General features: G+C 33.7%; 4 protein-coding genes across 18 annotated transcripts in view; 2 read left to right on the forward strand and 2 right to left on the reverse strand.

Moving 5' to 3' along the window:
* Positions 1-5,455, reverse strand: part of LOC117602446 (uncharacterized) — a 46,668-nt gene extending 41,213 nt beyond the window's left edge. For 8 of the 9 annotated variants that reach the window (XM_034320479.2, XM_034320480.2, XM_034320483.2 and 5 more), the window contains exons 1-2: positions 4,767-5,004; positions 4,361-4,534 (exon numbers count right to left, since the gene is read on the reverse strand). The gene's annotated coding sequence lies outside the window, so the exon portion shown is untranslated. Of the gene's footprint in view, positions 1-4,360; positions 4,535-4,766; positions 5,005-5,326 lie in introns of those variants that run through there. The other variant, XM_034320482.2, reaches the window with a different exon arrangement.
* Positions 1,126-4,526, forward strand: LOC117602448 (uncharacterized). Of its 5 annotated transcripts, none has more exons than XM_034320492.2 (5): positions 1,126-1,334; positions 2,637-2,837; positions 2,989-3,207; positions 3,472-3,666; positions 4,370-4,526. In XM_034320492.2, the coding sequence occupies exons 1-5, from the start codon at positions 1,173-1,175 to the stop codon at positions 4,451-4,453; spliced, it is 861 nt and encodes a 286-aa protein (XP_034176383.1). In that variant the 5' UTR covers positions 1,126-1,172; the 3' UTR covers positions 4,454-4,526. The 5 variants fall into 5 exon arrangements, with proteins under 5 accessions (XP_034176383.1, XP_034176385.1, XP_034176384.1 ...); XM_034320494.2 differs by lacking the exon at positions 4,370-4,526 and adding an exon at positions 3,966-4,290 and having other exon boundaries at positions 3,472-3,722; XM_034320493.2 differs by lacking the exon at positions 4,370-4,526 and adding an exon at positions 3,966-4,290 and having other exon boundaries at positions 3,472-3,711.
* Positions 5,456-5,543: 88 nt separating the features above from the next.
* LOC117602443 (unconventional myosin-Ie) lies at positions 5,544-19,934 on the forward strand. Of its 3 annotated transcripts, XM_034320472.2 has the most exons (21): positions 5,544-5,738; positions 7,232-7,357; positions 7,884-7,973; positions 8,078-8,172; positions 8,245-8,422; positions 8,539-8,701; positions 8,778-8,885; positions 8,960-9,088; positions 9,202-9,398; positions 9,469-9,636; positions 15,552-15,722; positions 15,795-15,961; positions 16,031-16,244; positions 16,343-16,573; positions 16,646-16,930; positions 17,004-17,159; positions 17,240-17,379; positions 17,465-17,616; positions 17,680-18,003; positions 18,087-18,401; positions 18,474-19,934. In XM_034320472.2, the coding sequence occupies exons 1-21, from the start codon at positions 5,736-5,738 to the stop codon at positions 18,548-18,550; spliced, it is 3,489 nt and encodes a 1,162-aa protein (XP_034176363.2). In that variant the 5' UTR covers positions 5,544-5,735; the 3' UTR covers positions 18,551-19,934. The 3 variants fall into 3 exon arrangements, with proteins under 3 accessions (XP_034176363.2, XP_034176364.2, XP_034176365.2); XM_034320473.2 differs by lacking the exon at positions 5,544-5,738 and having other exon boundaries at positions 7,894-7,973; XM_034320474.2 differs by lacking the exons at positions 5,544-5,738; positions 7,232-7,357; positions 7,884-7,973; positions 8,078-8,172 and having other exon boundaries at positions 8,251-8,426.
* On the reverse strand, positions 9,636-13,077 carry LOC117602447 (uncharacterized). Its single transcript, XM_034320489.2, has 4 exons — positions 12,906-13,077; positions 12,708-12,793; positions 10,895-11,110; positions 9,636-10,554 (listed from the first exon to the last, which is right to left on the reverse strand). Exons 3-4 carry the CDS (start codon positions 11,107-11,109, stop codon positions 9,858-9,860), a joined length of 912 nt encoding a protein of 303 aa, XP_034176380.1. The 5' UTR covers position 11,110; positions 12,708-12,793; positions 12,906-13,077; the 3' UTR covers positions 9,636-9,857.
* Positions 19,935-20,234: the final 300 nt, after the last annotated feature.

Here is a 20,234-nt window from a genome sequence, read left to right on the forward strand (position 1 = left end):
AATATCTTGACACGATTTGATGACATAAAAGTATTATAAAATAACACTTATGTCATATCAATTTAAAGCTTACGAATTCATTAAAATTACTGCATAAACCCTTCATTAATAGTAATTATACAAAATGGCTGGTTGATACTTGTAGGCAAGACCCTGTTAAGATTTCTGAAGCCTGGGGCTATTAAATTATTGAAGGTTCTTTGAGGTTGATAAACTTGGTCCAAAAATTGAAATTAATTCTAAATAAAATAATATTTAATCATAAAGAAAAAAGGCAACAGTAAAAAGAATTCATGTAATATAAACGTTATTTTGCACCACTTTTATGCCATCAATTTGTTAAACAGCACTTCATACGTCTCAATCATTCTCTCTAACGTTTCTGCTATTTCTCACAATTTCTATTTTTTTATCGCGCCTCGAACTAGATCACAGTTACGATCACGGATTCCCAGAGGTTTGAATCATCTTTTAGAAATTTTCCAAGCACCTTCGAAGCGATATTTCGAAATCGTACGAGAAACGATTAACGAGAGCGACAAAGAAAAGCAAAGTCGTGACGATAGCCCTTAACGGGCTTTCAAAATAGAAATACTTTCCTTAATGAAAGCGAACGCTTTATGCCGCCTCGTAATAACTATTACGATTCGTTCGAGTGTGATATCTTGCGCAATATCCGGCACAGAAACTCGAATAAAATCATTCCTTTTTCCTTCCTATACGCGTGATTGCCAAAGAAGCCGTGAACTATTCGTAGGAATTCGTTTGAAGAATTCTTCGAACTATTAGAAAGATATTTGATTGCCATTAGGGGATTGCATTACTGTCATCGTTTCTTTGTTCATTTCACTTTCTTTTAAGGGAAAGGTTTTTCTTTCGAGAAGAGAAACTCAATGTCACTACAAATTCTTATAAAATCATTCCAAAAAGAGGTGTACAGCTAATTCATACTGTTTTATATTTTTTATGATATTAGGATAGACTTTTCAAAAAAAAATTACCAAAAATATGACATAGGATTAATATAGGATTATTAATTTAATATTAAAAAGTTAATGAATGCAGTAAATTATTGATATCGATTGATTCTAGAATCAATTTGATTAACTGCAATTTCATTTCAGATTTTAGTCAAATTTTATGAAAGATTATAACTCTCAATCGTAAAAATAATGAACAGTAACAGATCATCGGATGAAAATGACGCTTACGAACTGGGAAACCTTCGTAAGATGGCAAAAACTGCCAGTATTTATCACAGTAACAGAGTAAAATTTAAACGAGACCGAAATCTTTCTCACATCGTTCACGCTAGCCTACACCTCTTTCAATGCGTAAGAAATTACCCAATATTTAAAAATGATTATATTATGAAGTACATCTATTGTTTTAATTTACTTCATAAGTTAAATTAAATAAGGTCTCCTTTTATTAAATAAGATCTCTTCCCTTTTCTTTTCAACAGTACGTATAAAAAAGTATGCCAAAAAGTCATGTTAAATGACACGAGCGGAGAATGCGAAAATATTTATGAAACGCAATTGCGTGTCTCCCAATAACACAAATATTGTCTGATGACACAGACCCTTCCTCTTGTTCGTCAGTCACCGTTGTCTCCGATCCGATTTCGCGTGTATTTAAATCATTCTTTCCATTGTCTAGTTGCAAGCAGGAAGCGAATCGGAGACGCGCATCAATATCCTCACGATCGCAACAGCGTGACCCAATTTTCTCCAGCGATTTAACGAAATATCGCACGAATGATTCAGTCAGAGTACCTAAGGATATTATTATGCAATTGGACACGGTACTCGTATCTCGACACGCGCATATCACGAAAACACGCATGTCAGCGTTTTCTTACTTGTCATTCGTTTCTTTTCTTCTCTACGCTCTTTTCTGTTCCGTATTTTCTTGTAATTCTAAACCATTCAGAATCGCAAATGCAATATATTTTGATAGTGTAACGTAGTTTGGTGTTTCATTACGTCTGTTCCAATTTTTCCTGCATATCTAATGGAAATCTTAATCTTTAGACGATTAACTAGATATGTACGTTCCATTAAACTAATTTTCATTTTTTTTATCTTATTACTTTTTTTAGAATGCTTATATGTATAATGTGTTTGACGAAGCATTAGCTTGTTACATCAAATGGCAGATTTCGAAACAGATAGAAAGTACGACACGATTTCATGACATAAAAGTACCACAAAATGGTACTTATGACACATGAATTCAAAGCTTCGGAGCCGATGAAAATTACTATGTCAACGTTTCATGAATATCATAATATTTGCGATTCTTCAAGGTTCGTGTAATAACCAAATTCCATTAGGCTGTTTCATATCAAATGGCAGATTTCGAAATCCAAAGAGTCTGATATAATTTCATGACATAAAAGTATCAAGAAATGGCAACTATGATATGTCGATTTAAATCTTAAAGTATAATAAAAATAACTATGTAAATGTTTCATCGATATTCTTAATACAAAATGACCGGTTCTTCCTTGGAACAAACAATTGTATTATCCTTTCCATGTGAAATTGATAAAGAAATTTTAGATTTAAAAACCTATGATTTTTGTTTGTAAAAGTACTTATACAAAAATCTATTAACACTTTGTAATTTAGATTATCTGCCTCGCTTTAGAGGTGTTTCATCATGCCCATCATGAGGCGAACAGAGTGAATCGAAAAGATGATGAATCTATTCCTTTTCTACCTCAAGAAAAGAATCCAATTTTTTACATCTATCCAATATGTATTTTTACAAGCATTATATTTGCAGCTCTTTGGCTTTTCACGGATATTTTAATAAAACGACCTCAAATTGTTAGTAATTTTATACAGTTTATCTTTTCTTGTACTTATAAGTTAAACTCATCAAAGTAATTAACTTAATTTTAATTTAATTTCGCTATCCTTAATGAAAATCTCGAAATTTAATTACTATCCATAAATTAATTATTACAAACGTATAAAGGCTGTTACAGATTGCTTTATAGCAGCTGTTTTATTGCTATCAGCCGGAATAATTGAAATGAAACACGTGGATATGTATCTTGATTTAACGAAAATCAAAGACGAGGAATTGTTAAATCATCCTATTTTTATTCATAATTTTATCATGTCTCTATTCTCCATCTTTTGTATGACCATATATCTCATACAAGGCTGGATCTTAGTGGATTATTGGCTGCAGGTATGTTGAAAATAGCATCGAATTAATTAAACTAATTGACAGAATTGCGCAACGAGTTTCAGTTTCCCCTATTAAGAAGTTCACCTAAGTGATTTAATATATTTCGTATATCGGATACTTTAAATAATGATAAAAATAATCCTTTGACTAATCTGAAAATTAACTATTCCCATTCTTTAATTAATCAGAGTTTCGCTATCGGCGTCACATACACGTAAAGGATCGTATAAAGAAGCTTACACGGTATAATGATTTGTATTGCAGATTAAGAAACAAAGAAATGTATCCAATGATCAGGAGGTTTCCGACTCCAGCGGAGACAATGGTATAATTGAACACTATCTGCCTCAAAGTTGCATTAGGAAATGGAAAAATAAAGACAAGGAAGAGCCTGGCAAACTTGATCCAATTCCTACCTTAGAAAAATTTCCCTCCTTAATGTCAACATCCCAGCCAGAAGTAATTTTTCAGATAGCGAGATAATATTTGCGAGGAGGATTTTTGGTAATTCGAAAGTTAGGACTCAAAATTTTGCGATACGTTTTACTACGGTAATGTCACTCTTTGCATTACCATAGCTTGGAATAAGATTACTTAGGATGTAGAAAAATATCCTAAGTCCGTATTTTATTCCATTCCCCTGCCATCTATGAACGTTGCTTTTACAACTCAATCGATCACTTCCCAACTATTGATAATACTAAATTTAATCCTAAAATTTTGTAATTATAATACCAAAAATATTGCATATTTTCTAGAATATCAGTGAAGAGCCGGTCATTTTATACTGCTGTTTCATTGATTGCTATAAATATATAAAACAGCAGCTGCTTAACAAACAACCTGTACACGAATTTCAGGTTATTCACGTCATGTGATACTTTTGAAGCAATGAAATAGAATTGAAGAGAATAATTTATGTTAAGACGATGTATATGTTTATGAAAAATAAATGAAACGAAAATATGTCAGTGTTTTTTAGAAAATTACAGTGACGCACTGAGAACCTTACTTTCTTAGATGTTCTGTCGCACACTCTATGATCAGTGACTATAGATAGTATTATTTTCTCTTCGATGTTTCTTTCTGCTTTTTGTACTGTTAACACCCGATCGGCAATTTAATTTAATATTTAAAGATAATTTAATCTTACCTGTTGCAGACACGTGCCAAACGGACGAAGCTTCGAAGAGGCTGTTGCTGTTGCAGTCCATCACACTCCGCGCATCACACCCTTCAACGATGAATCTCATTGGTCGAAATAGGAGGACGCCATGATGGAACGACCAATCACAGGCATTGGTAGAAACTTCGAATTGCTTTGAAACTTTAACATTAAAAGAATGGAAAGATTCGTTGAAAATTATCAACGCCATATTGAAATAAGGTCGGGATTACTTTTTTCACTTTAAAGCACCGAAATAATAAAAAGGATAGAAAAATACATAAGATATTAATGGTATTTAATAAATTATCATCATAAAAGTAGAATAAATGAGAAATATGTTATTTTAATTCGTATCTGTATCGACAAAATAGGGTATAAATTTTCAGCTTACGCATTTCTGAAGACAATATGGAAATGATGCCAGAAGTCATGATTCCGGTCTTCTTTTCAACTTTGTCTTCTGTTTCTTATATTTTTGATACCTAATACACAATTTAATCACTTACACGAGCTGCGAATGATTGCACTGTCGAGCGTACTAAACGAATGAACTGCGCCCTGCAGAAAAAACGAGGAACTAAATTTGTGGTCTGTTTTACCTTTTTGACGTCTTTCGCGAGTGAAAAATCAATAAAATCGTAGTTCTCATTATTTTTCTAAACGAAATCTTATACACCATTCCCTGAGTGCTCGTTTTGCTCTATCCGACCCAAAGAATGGCTGAACAAGTCCGTCAAATTTCTTTGGAATCTGTTCAACAAGAACGAAAAATGGTGTATTCTCGTTTCTAGGGATTTTTCTAGGGACTGTCGGTAAAGTTTTCGACGCTCGTATCACTTTAAAAGTAATGCACAAATTAACGAAAAAATACAGCAGAGGTAAAATAGAAAAACAAACCACAAACATCGCAGTCAATTCATTCGTATTATTTGCTACATAAATAACGTGTACCATAGAAATAATGATGCAGTTAGGACCGAATAAAAGCTACAATGATCATGTCGCCCGTATGACGCAAATGATAAACGTTTATACGAGAACAACATTCTTAAACAATTACAAATGATGAGCTTGTTTCTCAGACTGATGTTTCATGGCATGATGATGGTTTTCTCCGACCGGCGCACTGACTCATCCGACCAGTGCTCGTCATACCGTCGTACGGTTAGGTTCGCTCTGTTAATCCTCAAATGTTCAAATCACTGTGTGTTCCAATAATTCTAAGTGATACACTTGCGTGAATTCGTACAGCACAGATGACGTTATTAGTAATTGCAAACTGTTGAGTGCTTGTCTTTTGTATTCTTCTTTGCTGTAAAGGATCTTAACTGAAAAACCGTTTACTGCCTAATTCTCTAACATGGTAAGCATTGAAAAATTATGTTGCACGGTTTCACGTGTACGGTTGAGCGAACACCAGATAGATAAATATTTAGATTTCTTTCAGCGAAAGTAGTAGAAATTTCTAAAGTGGTTAACGGTTAAACAGGTTTTAGACAATGAAAATGAAGACTACAACGATTGTTTATTGTTAATGAATTTAAAAGTATCAAACTGACATTTTTAAAATGTATAAGTACGATCCAACTTGATGTAAACCGTAATAAAATATTTACCTACATAATCTATGAGATAAGATAACTTTGTTTTAGGTAGATAAGATATGACTTACCTTAATGATACTTTTTGACACGCGAAATTTTTAAGTGTACATTACCCTAGTAATTGAATGTACTATATTTTAGCACGAATTAGGATAAAATTAATTAACCGTAGAGCCTAGAAAGACACTCGAGTGCATCGTAGGCTTCTCTTAGTTAAGGGGAAAGGTAGAGAGAAGAGTCCCCCACCATTTGTTTTCGGTGTTTAAAGAAACCAAGGAAAACCCAAGGAGAAGCCAGGAAGAACCCAGGAAGAACCTTGGGAAATACCCGGAAGATCGTCGGGATAGCCTAACCTAGAACCTCCTGTCCTCGCACGTAAACATGGGCACATAAGGCATGTGGTGGGACATATTTCCCCTCACGCTTCTCCTTATCTTAGGGAAGCCTAAGTTGTACGCTACTCATTCATAAAAGATTTTCTTTATCCCTATCAATAAATTTATCGATTTAAATGACAACGCAAATGATTCAATATTCTAAGAATCTTTTATTTTTTTAATCGAAAACTTTTTTGCTCGTTTCCTTGAAATTTTAACGCTTGTTCGTCGTGTAATTGGACGAAATTATTCTCACGTTACATAAATACCGTTAATATGTATCTTTATTTTATGTTGTCATTGAACCGAGAGAAAATGAATCACTTCCCGTCCGCGGGGAAACAAAGGAACGCGCAACGGCAATCTGACTATGGTCGTTACGTGAAAAAAATTCTCGATCAAGAAAATTGTGTCAGTTGAACGTTTTCATAATTTAAACGTTACAACACGTTACCGGTCGGCGTGGGCTGTGAAAACCAGTACACGCAGCCGGCAAAACTTCGTTCTATCTAAGAATATTACTTGTATTTGAAAATTTATTGTATCGAACATAATAAATTATATGTTGATGTCGATGAACCGATGATTAGGTATGTATTGAGGAGAATAAGTACAGGTACTTGCAGCACAGAAGCCGTAATGGGATTTAAATGTATGACTTCCCTCGCTTCATTGTAATTGATATTAGACTTAAGGTTTATTAACCCATTAATTTCGAGAGCTCGAAAATATATTATTTTCAATGTACCTTTTATTATGAACACACGAATAAGTAGATAATGCATTTGTTGTCAGGCGATATCGCGTACTCCATCCTCAATGTTGTGACAAAAACAACGACCGATCGTAGTATTTATGTTTTGTTGTTGTTTCAGGTGTATCATTGGCAGAGTCAAAATGTTAAAGTTTCCGGAGTGGATGATATGGTTCTGCTCCCGAAAATTAATGAAGACGCTATTGTAGAAAATCTTCGAAAAAGATATATGGACGATTATATATTTGTATCCTTTCGTGTCTCGCTATCATTAGACAGTTGATGACGTCACACGACTGATGAATGAAAATATAGCCGTTTGTAGGAATTATCATTATGGCTTTACTGATTGCTTTATCCGATGACTGTGCTAGATATGATACTTTAAAAGCTTTTTCGTGTTACGGATAATTGTAATTTGTAAAAAATAAATTTCTTAGTTTTCGTAGTCGAGGCCGCGTCCCTGAGCCCGCGCTCTGATTGGTCAGTGTTTTTCTTTAATAATTCAAAAACGAAGCTTCAAACAACATTTTCGCAAAGGAAAATGTTGTTCAGAATCACCCCAGCTACCATCGCTTTAAGGGACCAACGGTAGTTCTGGAACACCCTTTTTGTAATATATCATACCCTGGCGAGAACAGTGACTTAACTCAAAAATGCAATATTTGAGAAATAACAAATAAAAGAATTGTATTTTAACTATATAAAGATAAATATAAAAGTGTATCTAATTCTTAATTAAATGTGAAAATAATTTCCTTAATAATTATCAGACGTGTATAGGATGCGTACTGGTATCGGTGAATCCTTTCAAACAGATGCCGTATTTTGGAGAAAAGGAGATAGAAATTTATCAAGGAGCGGTAAATAAATCAATTTTCTTATTTCTATCATATAGAATAAATAAAAGTTTAAAATGTTATGGAAACTAGAGTTAGTTTTTAATTGATCATTTTTATTGTTTCAGGCACCATATGAAAATCCTCCACATATTTATGGATTAACAGATGATATGTATAGAAATATGTTAATTGATAAGGAAAGTCAATGTGTTATCATTAGGTGAGACACTCTATTTAATTCTGTTGGGAAACGAGTTAATTATAGTAACCATATACATATTTTATTTTGCAGCGGAGAGTCTGGTGCTGGAAAAACAGTTGCAGCTAAATATATTATGTCCTATATAGCAAGAGTTAGCGGTGGTGGCGCGCGAGTTCAAAGAGTAAAAGATGTAATTCTAGAATCCAATCCTCTGTTGGAAGCTTTTGGCAATGCAAAAACCACACGGAATAACAATAGTAGCAGATTTGTATGTATGTTTTAAGATCCCTTACTTTTACCATCAATTTTTATGAAAAATATATTGCCAATATTTTCAAAAACTAAATCTATATTTGTCGTAACACACATACATTGTTTTTATAGGGAAAATACGTGAAGATGCAATTTGATTCCGGTGGTCTATCGGTCGGTGGAAAAATTTTAAATTTTTTGTTGGAAAAATCCAGAGTTACTTGCCATAACCATGGTGAAAGGAATTTTCATATATTTTATCAACTTGTAACTGGGGCAAATCAGCAAATGAAATGTACATATTAAATGAAAATCAATAGAGATACGTATATATTTAAAAAAAAAAATAATGATAATATTACGTTTTATAGCTGAATTTGGATTAACTAATTTGGACTATTATCAATACCTCAGTTATGGTGGAAATTATAGGGTCGAAGGAATGAATGACGCCCATGACTTTCAAGAAACCTTAAAGGGTACAATTTTGACAATCAAAGCTTTACAGATTCACTGGTTCGGTATAAATAATTGCTATATTTGTTTTCTATAGGGCTTAGTGTAATGGGGATAAGCGACGTGGAAGTAATCGATATTTTGAGGCTCGTTGCAGGAATACTTCATTTAGGAAATATTCAATTTATCGAAAAGGGAAATAATTCAGAAATTTATGATAAACAGTGTAAGTATTCTTTAATTAAATAAATAATTATTACAAAAATAATGTTAGCGATTTCAATTAATGAATATACAGAATATGAAAACTTAATAACAGTGTGTTTCTTTCTTTTACAGCTCTTGATTTTCCAGCTTATTTGCTTCAAGTATCGGCGGAACAGTTGGCTTGTAAATTAACGTCTCGAAAATTTGAATCTAAATGGGGAGCTCAGTCTGAAAGTGTTGATGTTATTTTAAATGTAGAGCAGGCTCTTTATACCCGTGATGCCTTGGCAAAGAACATCTATGCTAGACTCTTTGATTATTTAGTTAAAGTATGTTTACATTTTCATAGAGAATTCTTTACAACTTCATCATTTTTCATTTTATCGTTTTCATTTACAGAAAGTGAACTCAGCTATGGAGACAAATACAGGAGGTCTTGAGATTGGGATTCTGGACATTTATGGTTTTGAGATCTTCGAGAAAAATGGTTTCGAACAATTTTGTATTAATTTTGTCAACGAAAAACTACAGCAGATTTTCATTGAGTTAACTTTAAAGGCTGAACAGGTAAGTACTTTAAATTTCAGATTATTATTTTCTAGAAGTAGTACGTGAGAATCGGTTCGCGTTAAATAATAATTTATTAAACGTCATATTTATGTGTTACAATCGTCTGTCTTCTTGAGCCTCATTATATACAATTTATTTACTATCACTTGCTTAATAGCGATACTTCAGGAATTCCTTGCACAGCGACAATGTTCATCAATTGTATAGATTATCGTTCATCAGGAGAAGCTGTAGCCTGGTAATACATCTGTTCTTCTCAAAGCATAATTTTGAACGGGTGTAGTTTGCGCCATAAGCGTCCTGCTATGAAATTTTGATGGGGGTGCAGGTATTTGCTTTGGTAATTCACTGGAAGTCACCATAGAACCTTCGGTAGTAGCGGGAGCTTCGAAATTGTAAATCGATGCTAATCTGTTTAACCTTTTAGCATCTGTCCACGAACGATTCCTTTGATGTCCATGATTCCTGTCGTATTTCTTTGGTGAACGATTCTTTTTAACGTACCGAGACTTGGAGTTCGTTTGTCTTTGAAACGGCGGTGTAACTCGAAGGAATCCTATAGCGTCGTTAGTAGAGGTCGTTTCTAAAGCCGGATCCTTTCTAAACGTACCGCTATGGCCTCTCACGTTCACGTAAACTTTTGGTCTGTTGTTTTTTAAATAATACAACTTCTCGTCGTAAGTCGGTATCTTTGGTGACTCTATCAAGACACGTCTGTCCTCATTGAACGTATTTAGCTTGAAGGTCGAAGTTAAACCAACGTCTCTGACACCAAAAATGGAATGCGGTATCACTTCTGGATTTGGATAGCTATTGTTATGAACTTTCTCAGATTGTTTCAACATTGCGTGTACTATGTTTTGAAGATTCGTCGTGTCCATTTCGTCCGGGCTTTGAAGCTCGATTTCTACAAGACTGAACAAGAATTATATTACTTGAAATATTAAAATAATTCAATCATTTTTCTTTTTATGAATGACCAGTTAACTTATTATAATTATCTCCAGGCCTTTTCTCTTTATTTCCTGTGTCTCTATTGTGACTTAGTTTTTCACTTAATTAATTAGGTCGAGTCCCACGACAAAAATTTCATAATCTTGAAACAATGGAGTTACAACTCGTTATTTTCTTGAGGAAGAACATTTATGGAATACCGTTTAAGCAATATTATGTTTAAACGGAGTGTAGTTAAATAATAATGGAGTGTAGTTAACAATAGAATTAGTAATCCGTAGAGAATAATTAAATGAAATACCTGTAATCGTTGGTATTTGTCCTTTCGATATTGGGATTTTGGGAAAAATCCTGTACAGGCTTTCCTTCGTACAGATTTCGATCGTTCATTCTTCGATCAATGTGTTGAATATGATTCGGTGAAGAAGGTGGCCTGGGAAGAACCATAGCTGAGAATGATCGTTGTATAAGTACAAAAAGTACAGTCGTCTTGTAGTAATTTGCTGCTGCTAACATTCTGAAAAGCAATTTAATTCAATAATAAAAAATGTCATTCTTATTTCATTATATTTTCGTACATTTGATACAGAAGGCAATTTCTTTTTTTTTTTTTTTTTTTGCAACGAAGAGTATTGTTCGTTTTCACCCAGGAAGAAGGGGAAACATTAACGTTCCTGGTCAGCAACATAGTATAGCATACACGGAACGCGTTATTATAAATGCAGTGAAAGTTTTACTTGTTCTCAACAGCAGCCTCACAAAAAAAAAGGAATCAAATAATACGAATTTACTTGCGTTGCTTCTATGTTAATGCGCGTGTCGGTACCGGAAGTGGAGGTGTTCCAAAGACCTCAAAGTCAACTTTGTTCTTTTTTTCTAATGGAACTATATACATTTCTATACGTCAATCGAAGCGTCTTTTAATTATCTACAAAAAATTATTAAGGTACTTCGGTTAAAAATTAATTAATCAAAAGATATCTTAGGGAGAGACAGGGAGAGCCTAGAGGTCTCTCCCTAAGATATCTTTTGAACCGATCAATTTTTTATCAAGTACCATAATAATTTTTTGTATGGAATAACAAAATACATCAAATGACATCGAAGGAAGTAGAAAATTGGACAGAAAATTTTTTCAAATTACGAAATTACCAAACATAATGACTCGTCTAGGAAGCATCGAGTTCCTCTTGCCTTATGACTCAATATAATCGAGTACAGTTGTAATTCTAGCCTTTAAAATAGCTCATTCATCTTTTGTGTGTAAATGTACACGTCCGTGAGGATATTCAAGTGGTACAACATATGCACATAAATACATCCTATTCTCAATTAATAATTTCCAATATTTAATGATACAAATTTGAATGATAATTTAAAATTGCATTTTAAAAATGATTAATAATGTTCTTCGTTACATAGACCGTACTTTTTCTTCTTTTTCACAAGTGTGACACTCTAGTAGGATATCGTTGCGTGTCCAAGAAAGTATCTCACAGCAATCTTTGTAATCATACCTTACTGTTCACCCTAGCAAAGTAACGGAAAAGTCCTCCTTTCCAAAGAGATCTATGGTCTCTGGTTAGCCCCGGTGGGTGTGGTTCTTTCAATGTAAGTTCGCGTTGCAGCGGAAACAGGTTCTCTTAAAAAGTGCAAGTGCATTCGTTGGCCTGGTGAACGTACTCGATTTATACTTGGTGAACGTAAGAGTCCACGTGGACTTGGCCTGTCAAATGGCTTTAGTTTCTACCGGTTGTGTTCGCGTTTCTATCCTTTCGAAGTTTCATTTTCGCTACATCATACCTCTGCACCTCTTCTTTCGTTTTTCTCCGCTTCCGTTTCCATTTCTAACCGTATTATGTAAACTTAGGAATTATTTTTCTTAATCCCTCTATTCGTTGATCCTTCGATTATAATTAATCGAGTGCAATAATTATAATTAAGACGATTTATAGATAAAGGATCAATGGGGGTGATTTTTTATTTTCAATTTTCATTAGAATATTGATAATTAAAAATCTAGAAATAAATAACACAATTGCCATCGTTATCAAACGTATCGTATAATTTATTTTCAAGGATATTCCTATTAAAAAATATCGTTTCTTTCGTACCTGAAGTATAGGATGAAAATGGGTTAAATTTGATATTCCCTATATCGATAGGTGTTGCGGGTACAGTTGCGGTCTTCGATGGCTATCTAAAAATTCATTTACGTCACTCCGATGCGAGGATATCCAATGTTTAACGATAATAATAATTTATCAACGATAGAAACGAGATTAAAATTATTGAAAATAATCAGCACTCACAATAAGAATGTTTTATTCGATATCCTGTATTTTAACGTTTCGTATCCATCGTAAAATCTAATGATCATGATTCGCGCGGAAATATCGCGCCTCACTGATTCATCGACGAAACCGATTCGATTAAAAACAATAAGAAAAAAGCGAAAATGATGAATTCGATAAACAAGTTGCACAGACGATGGTTCTGTTTGCACTGCGGCCAAGGATCGAGTGAAGGTAATGAAATAGCTAAGTGAAACGTTCGTTCTCTGTCCTTTGCTTTCTCCTTTTCGTCTTTCTCTTTGTTTATGTACCCCTTCCGCAACTTTGGCCACAACTTGCCCGTCTAACTACCACAATTGGTATCGTTCCCTATCTTCCGTGTTTGCAATTACGAAATTTTCGATTTATTCGTTTCCATTCGAATCATTATCCTTTCATAGGGAGGAGTCGAATAAATTTTGATCAGTATCGCGATGATATTTTAATTTTTCTAATTTTAAATAATTCCAAGCGGATCGGATACAATTATCGCCTTAAGATACAAGAACAGCATCTTGTTCCAAATATCATTCTATCGTCTGATCTATTAAGAACGGATATCCTCTACTTGAAATTATGCTCGTAGGAAGTCGTGCCTTCCTCTCTCTCTCTCTTCAACATTAATAATGAATATGATTTTTAAACGTTACAGTATCAATTTGTTATTAATAACCCTTAGGTGGTTGATTTCACCGTTTAAAACTCCAACCACTGAAATATTTCCTGCCAAGAAGCTGTTCATTATTTTAACTCGAAAAAATAACTTTTTCAAGTTTTCATATAAAGAGGTAAAATTTTAATTGGTCCAACATTTTAAGGGAAAAAGTGGTACAAAAATCATGGTTTCAAAAATTTATTTAAAGAGTTAAAAGGGCGAATTTTAGCTAAAAAGGAAAAGAAAGCTGAATTACCCCATAGTGCTAGCTAAGGGTTAAATATTTTTTCTTCTTTGTATTAATTTTATTTTCTAAACACTGCACTGCCAATTTTGTATCTTACTCGTCTATTATTTAGTTTTCATTAATTGAAATTGTATCACATTGTTACATGTGTCACCATACGGTGAACCGTTACTAGAAAATAGAGAAAAAAAAGGAAAGACTCTTAACGCATGTAAGGTAATTGGTTGAAAAGACAGAAACGTGTATGAGAAACTGTTCGCCATTGTTACGGAATGAGAAAATTAAAGAAGCCTAGAGATAATGTGCGAGATATACACGCATTCTGGGTTAATTGCGGTGAAAATTTCCAGACGATCTTCTTTAACTTTTATCAATAAACAATAATTCCACATCTATTAAAAATGTTTTATTAGTAAATTATTAAAAAAAAAAAAAAATTTTCAAGTATCTTTCAATTAAGAACAAAGCGAAGATGCGGTGCACCGCTAATGAGCATTCACATTTTTAACGAATCTCACTTCAGATTTTATACCTCGGCAAGTTTATCTACCTTCGTTAACGTTTCGAGATTCTCATGATAAAGTTTATGGCTCTCCATAAAGGGAATAAAAGATAGCTCATTTTTTGGAGAAAAGAAATAAAAAGAAAAAATAATTTTCTCTCTGAACAATAGGCGACAACGTTGCATTTAAAGAACATAAACACTTTGGAACGATATCCGCTAATAAAATAGCGAAACTTTCCCTTTAATGACAGTTTTAATATTCTGTACAATTAGGAAGAGCTTTCTCTATGGTGTAGTACCGAATAACAAGTACTCGGGCGTTTTGTATTAATATTCAAGCGGATAGAGGATGATTTTTTTTAAAATGGCGTGAAAAATGATCGGTGAAACGGGGATAAACCCCTTAAGGAAGCATAAATAAGCGGGCAGAGATGGCCGCATTGTCGAGCGACCGATAAATAAGCTTCGGTTAAACGAGATTGTCGTCCGCATGGAAATAGAGTACTCGCCTCGGGTTGAAACGAAAAGAATCGTACCACTTTTGCCGTCACCTCTCGATGCTCACCGCAACTAGACCGAGTTAAAAGAAAAAAGAAAAGAAAAAGAAAAAAAAGGCAAGCCACTCAAGAGAACACGGAGACGACTAAATTGCTCGCCGCTAAAAAGTCATCATTTGTCACGAAATGCTTGAACCATGATTCGGAGCGGAACCACGTATTTTATCGATACAGACCGTGAGAGATTCGATTGTCTCCGAATAACACGGATATTCAAATGTAACTCTTCGAACAAAGCTACTTTCCAATTTTACATTTCCTTAACTTCTCCTCTCTGGCTTCTAGATTTCTAAAAAAATGAATTTTAATGGAAGTTGTAATTGGAAATCTTAACCGGCAGAATGATTCATTATTTTTCCATGAAAGTTGGAATAATTAGAGGAAAGAGATAAAAGTTTTTTTTTTTTTTTAATTTATTAGTCTTCTTATTTATTTACGATCTTCCGAGTTGTCCGTACGAAACGCTGTGCAGCTGATCGAAATGAAAAGTGATTTTTAATAGAGCCGCGATCACGTCGTTAACACTTTCCTTTCTATCGTGGCGAAATGTAATACTGTTTTTACGCGAGCGATCACACTTGGGTGGCTCTCGATTTAACGCAATAAATCATTCGGGAACAACTGTTTATTCATTTTTTCTCTTTTTCTCACTGGGTTTCAGGAGGAATACGTAGCGGAAAATATTAAATGGACACCGATTGAATATTTCAACAATGCAATTGTAGTGGATCTTTTGGAAGGGAAACGATTACCAGGGCTTTTCTTGGTGCTGGATGACGTATGTGCTACCCTTCATGGAGGTAGCACCGGAGCTGATGCAGATTTGCAGAAAGTAATAAACTCGATGTTTCTTATAGAAAATTCGGTATTTGTTATTTAATGAATTTTAAATGAAAAATTACAGAAACTATCAGTGGTAGCTAATAAACATGAACATTACCAAAGTACAAGCGAGGGATTCGCTATTTCTCACTATGCTGGAATGGTCTCTTATTCAGTCGATGGATTTTGTGATAAAAATCGTGACGTACTATTCTTAGATCTCGTGGAATTAATGCAGACCAGTACAAAGTAAGTGACTCAATCATTTCTAAAAAAAAAACTTCAAGTTTCATAAAATAATTTCATTTGAAATTTCAGCTCCTTAATTCGCACATTATATTTACACGATACTCAAGCGAATAAAACAAAAACGCTCAAGTCGAGGCCTACCACTGCTGGTAATAAAATACGAGAGCAAGCTAGTCAATTGGTCAATCAGTTGATGAAATGTACTCCACATTACATCAGGTGTATCAAACCGAACGAGACGAAAAGACCTCGAGATTGGGATCCAGTTAGAGTGAAACATCAGGTATTATTCTTTCATAAATATGCTACAACTTTACGTAATTGCATATATGAAAAGCTGGCATTTTCATAACAATGTTTTCTCTGTCTTGTGCCACGTAGGTAGAATATTTGGGTTTAAAGGAAAATATAAGAGTACGTAGAGCTGGTTTCGCATACAGAAGATCGTTCTCTAAATTTTTATATAGATACGGAATCCTCACGAAACAAACTTGGCCACGTTGGTCGGGGGATGATAAACAAGGAGTAGAATGGATATTACAAAATCTTCACGTTGATCGATCCCAGTATCAGCTAGGTAGAACGAAATTGTTCATAAAGGCCCCTGAAAGCGTAAGTTTAAACTTCACTTTCTAAAGATGGTAAATTTAGGTTTGCTCTGCAATTTTTCTCTTTTTCAATCAGCTGTTTATGTTGGAGGAAGCGAGAGATAGAAAGTATAATTCGTACGCAAGAGTGATTCAAAGAGCATTTAAAAAGTATTTCGCAAGAAAACGGCAAAATGAAGAGAAACAGGAAGCGGCTGATTTGTTATTTGATAGAAAAGAACGGAGAAGAGCTAGCCTGAATAGAAATTTTGTTGGCGATTACATAGGGTTAGAAGGAAAACCACAGTTGATGAATTTAGTTGGTAGAAGAGAAAAAGTTTTCTTCGCTGAGGTAGCGAAGAAATACGATCGAAGATTTAAGGTACTTGCATACCTTCGTATGAAAATTAAATTAAGGAACGTTTTGTATTGAATAAATTGATGGTACGTTACAGATGAGTAGAAGGGATCTTATCTTAACGAATAAATATTTATACTTAATCGGTCGGGAACAAATTAAAAAGGGTCTGGAGAAGAAAAAATTGGTAGAAGTTATAAAAAGAAAGCTTTCGTTCAATCAAATTAGTCACGTGTCATTGAGTACTCTTCAAGTAAGTAAAATATCACTTCTATATAAAAAATTGGTAATCCTCCGAGGTAGGAAAAAATGATTTGATTTGAATGATTTCAGGATGATTTTCTTATTATTCATACAAAGGAAGATTACTGCAGTTTGTTGGAATTAGTGTTTAAGACGGAATTTTTAATTAGTCTTAATAAGAGATATCTTAAAGAAACTGGGCACACCTTGAACATCAAATTTAGTAATAAGTAAGATTTATATGACAATTCATAAACCAAGATTACTAGTTTAATAATTAAAATAGAATAATTGTAATATGTACTTTCATTACAGTTTAGAGTTTAAGGTGAAAAAAGAAGGTTGGGGTGGTGGGGGTACAAGACAAGTAAAGTTCACCCAAATTGATTATGGTGATAAGGAGATTTTGAAACCAAATGGAAAAATCCTTAATGTTTGGATTGGACCAGGATTACCAAATACAACTAGTGAGTTATAAATAAAATTATTTCCAAGTTTTTTGACTGATTTTTATAAATTTCATATTTCAGAACCAAATACAAACCTATCTACAACGACGTTAAGAAATAAACAACATCATAGGCCGAATAATAATAAGTCTTTTTCATCAGCTGTTCCTCAATCAAATACAAACAAACCAACACTGCCACCTAATCGGCCTGTAATTATAGAAAGAAATCAAAATGTGCATCAACAGCATAAGCCTGTGGTGCCGTCAAACAGGCCTAGTTTGCGTCCTCCAGTTTCAAAATTACCGACACAAGAGAAGAAACAAATAACGAAACCAGGAAGAATAACAAATAATTCTATGCCTCTGATGGGCATGTTCACCAATCCGAAGTCTGTACCACGTGGTCAGTTCGTAATTACATAATATTAATGTCAATTGAAACATTAACAAGTATAATAACTTCATGAATGTATTATAATTAAATAGGTCTATTGAAATTTCCACCTCCACCCTCTGAACCACCACCGCCTCAAACGTCAACTATACCTTCAGGATTTCAACTTCCATCCGTTAATAACGATCATAAAAACAATAAAAGTACAACATGTAACAAGGAAATGCAAACGGTTAAAGAATCGAACACTAAACAAACAGTAAATAATAATAACGAGGCAAGTGTGTCTCGAGTTCCAAAACCTAGACTACAGTTACCCAAAGTGAAAGCTTTATACAACTACAGTCCTCAAGATCTTGATGAATTAGAACTTAAAGAAGGCGATGTTATCGAACTACTGAAAGAACGTAAGTTTTTAATTATCAGTCTAATACGATACTAAATTATACTTCCATAACGAATTATATTTTCTGTTTCAGATGAAGGTGGTTGGTGGAACGGTAGGCTGAAAGGTAAAATAGGCCTTTTTCCATCGAATTACGTTGCTAAAATGTAAAATTCTGTACCATTTATACGGTTAGTAAAATTATTATTTAATTATTTAAAAGAAAATAACAAATTAAAAAGTTTGTTTCTCGGGGAACAAAATAAATAATCTGAAAGTTCAAAACAATATATATTTCTTGTGGCTTTAAAAATGAAACTAATCGTAAGATATTTGTAATAAAAATAAGTAAATTACGATTTAAAATTAATTTTTCAGATATTGAATTATCAGTGATAAAAATGTTTTTAATTCTACTTAAAATTTTAACAAATTATATTGTATTATACTGCATTTATAGAATTTCAAACTTATATTAAAGTGTACAATTATTTAACATTATTAAAATTACAAATACCATATTTCTCACAAAACATAAACGTTCGTGTTATTACATATTTAAATAGTATTAATGTATATACAGCATGTTCGATTAGGGGTGGGCATTTCTTAAGGGAGTGGTAGCTGAGGTAATTGTGAACAACTTTTTCCTTTACCAAAATGCTCGTTGGGGCTTAATTTTTGAATTGTTAATTAAAAACAGCGAGCAATCAAAGCGCGCGCAGTGCGCAGGCGCAGCCGCGAGAGCGTCGGTTCCGAATTGACATGGCGCGCAGTACGCAGGCGCAGCCGCGAGAGCGTCGGTTCCGAATTGACATGGCGCGCAGTGCGCAGGCGCAGCCGCGAGAGTGTCGGCTACGAATTGACATGGCGCGCGGTTTGTTCGTGAATAAGGTTGAGCGTGGTTCTCGTCGCCGATACTTTCGCATGTTTTTCGTTTACTAATTCAAAAATTAAGCCTCAACTTACATTTTGGTAGCAGAAAAAGTTATTCAGAAGCACCCCAACTACCACCCCTTCGAAGAATATCCACTCACAGCCGAACACCCTGGGTACAACTTCGTCATGTTAGAAAGGTACGGAAAAGTATTGCAACAATTATTGATATTTTTTATAGTGCTTTATTTGCTTTAATTTATCAATAGCTATTGCGTGATACTTTTTGACACATTATACGCTTGTTTCTTTCACATGAAGTACTTCGTGTTACCTTTCAAATTAAGAAGATCGCGATTCTTCTTAATGGAAAACATTGGCAAGAATTATCATTGCTTATACAATTATATTCTATTAAAGACGGCGTTCGTAACGATAATAAATAAAATAAGTTACATGTTAGCACAATAATGATATGAAAACAGAAAGCTGGTTTTATACAGAAATATACATACAGAGTATCTCAACCTAACTTAAATACTTCATTCCACTGATTAGAAAATATATAAGTATTGAAAAATTGTTTGTACTTTGATGTTTGTATTTATCTCCATTATTCACTTTTAAAACAATGTTAATGATCGAGTTATATGAAACATCAATGAAATTTTTTTTTTTATTGATCCACGTCAATTGCTTCAATAATTATGAGATACACTGTATGATCGCAAACATGGAATTATGCACATGTATTACCTCACCTGTTATATTATACATAACCTTGCACTCTCACATACCAATATAAATAGTCATAGGCACTAAAATGATAAATTATTGCTAAATTAGTCATAAAATTGAATATTTTCCATTAGAGTATTCAATTATAGTTACACCTTAATATTGCAACACGAGATTTCTACGAACATTCCACATTTGAATATCTATTAAATGGAAATTAACAGATTTCAGTTGTTTAATA

The sequence above is a fragment of the Osmia lignaria genome, chromosome 13 (genome assembly GCF_051020975.1).
Source record: "Osmia lignaria lignaria isolate PbOS001 chromosome 13, iyOsmLign1, whole genome shotgun sequence".
Lineage (NCBI taxonomy): Eukaryota > Metazoa > Arthropoda > Insecta > Hymenoptera > Megachilidae > Osmia > Osmia lignaria.

Coding starts and splice junctions, on each gene's coding strand:
- LOC117602443 (XM_034320472.2), top strand. Junction 9,637..15,551: donor TAACTTTAAAGGCTGAACAG/GTAAGTACTTTA, acceptor ACTGGGTTTCAG/GAGGAATACGTAGCGGAAAA. Junction 18,004..18,086: donor TCCGAAGTCTGTACCACGTG/GTCAGTTCGTAA, acceptor ATAATTAAATAG/GTCTATTGAAATTTCCACCT.
- LOC117602448 (XM_034320491.2), top strand. CDS start 1,173: ATGAACAGTAACAGATCATCGGATGAAAATGACGCTTACGAACTGGGA. Junction 1,335..2,636: donor GCCTACACCTCTTTCAATGC/GTAAGAAATTAC, acceptor TTTGTAATTTAG/ATTATCTGCCTCGCTTTAGA. Junction 2,838..2,988: donor TAATAAAACGACCTCAAATT/GTTAGTAATTTT, acceptor AAACGTATAAAG/GCTGTTACAGATTGCTTTAT.
- LOC117602447 (XM_034320489.2), bottom strand. CDS start 11,109: ATGTTAGCAGCAGCAAATTACTACAAGACGACTGTACTTTTTGTACTT. Junction 10,555..10,894: donor ACAAATACCAACGATTACAG/GTATTTCATTTA, acceptor ATTCTTGTTCAG/TCTTGTAGAAATCGAGCTTC.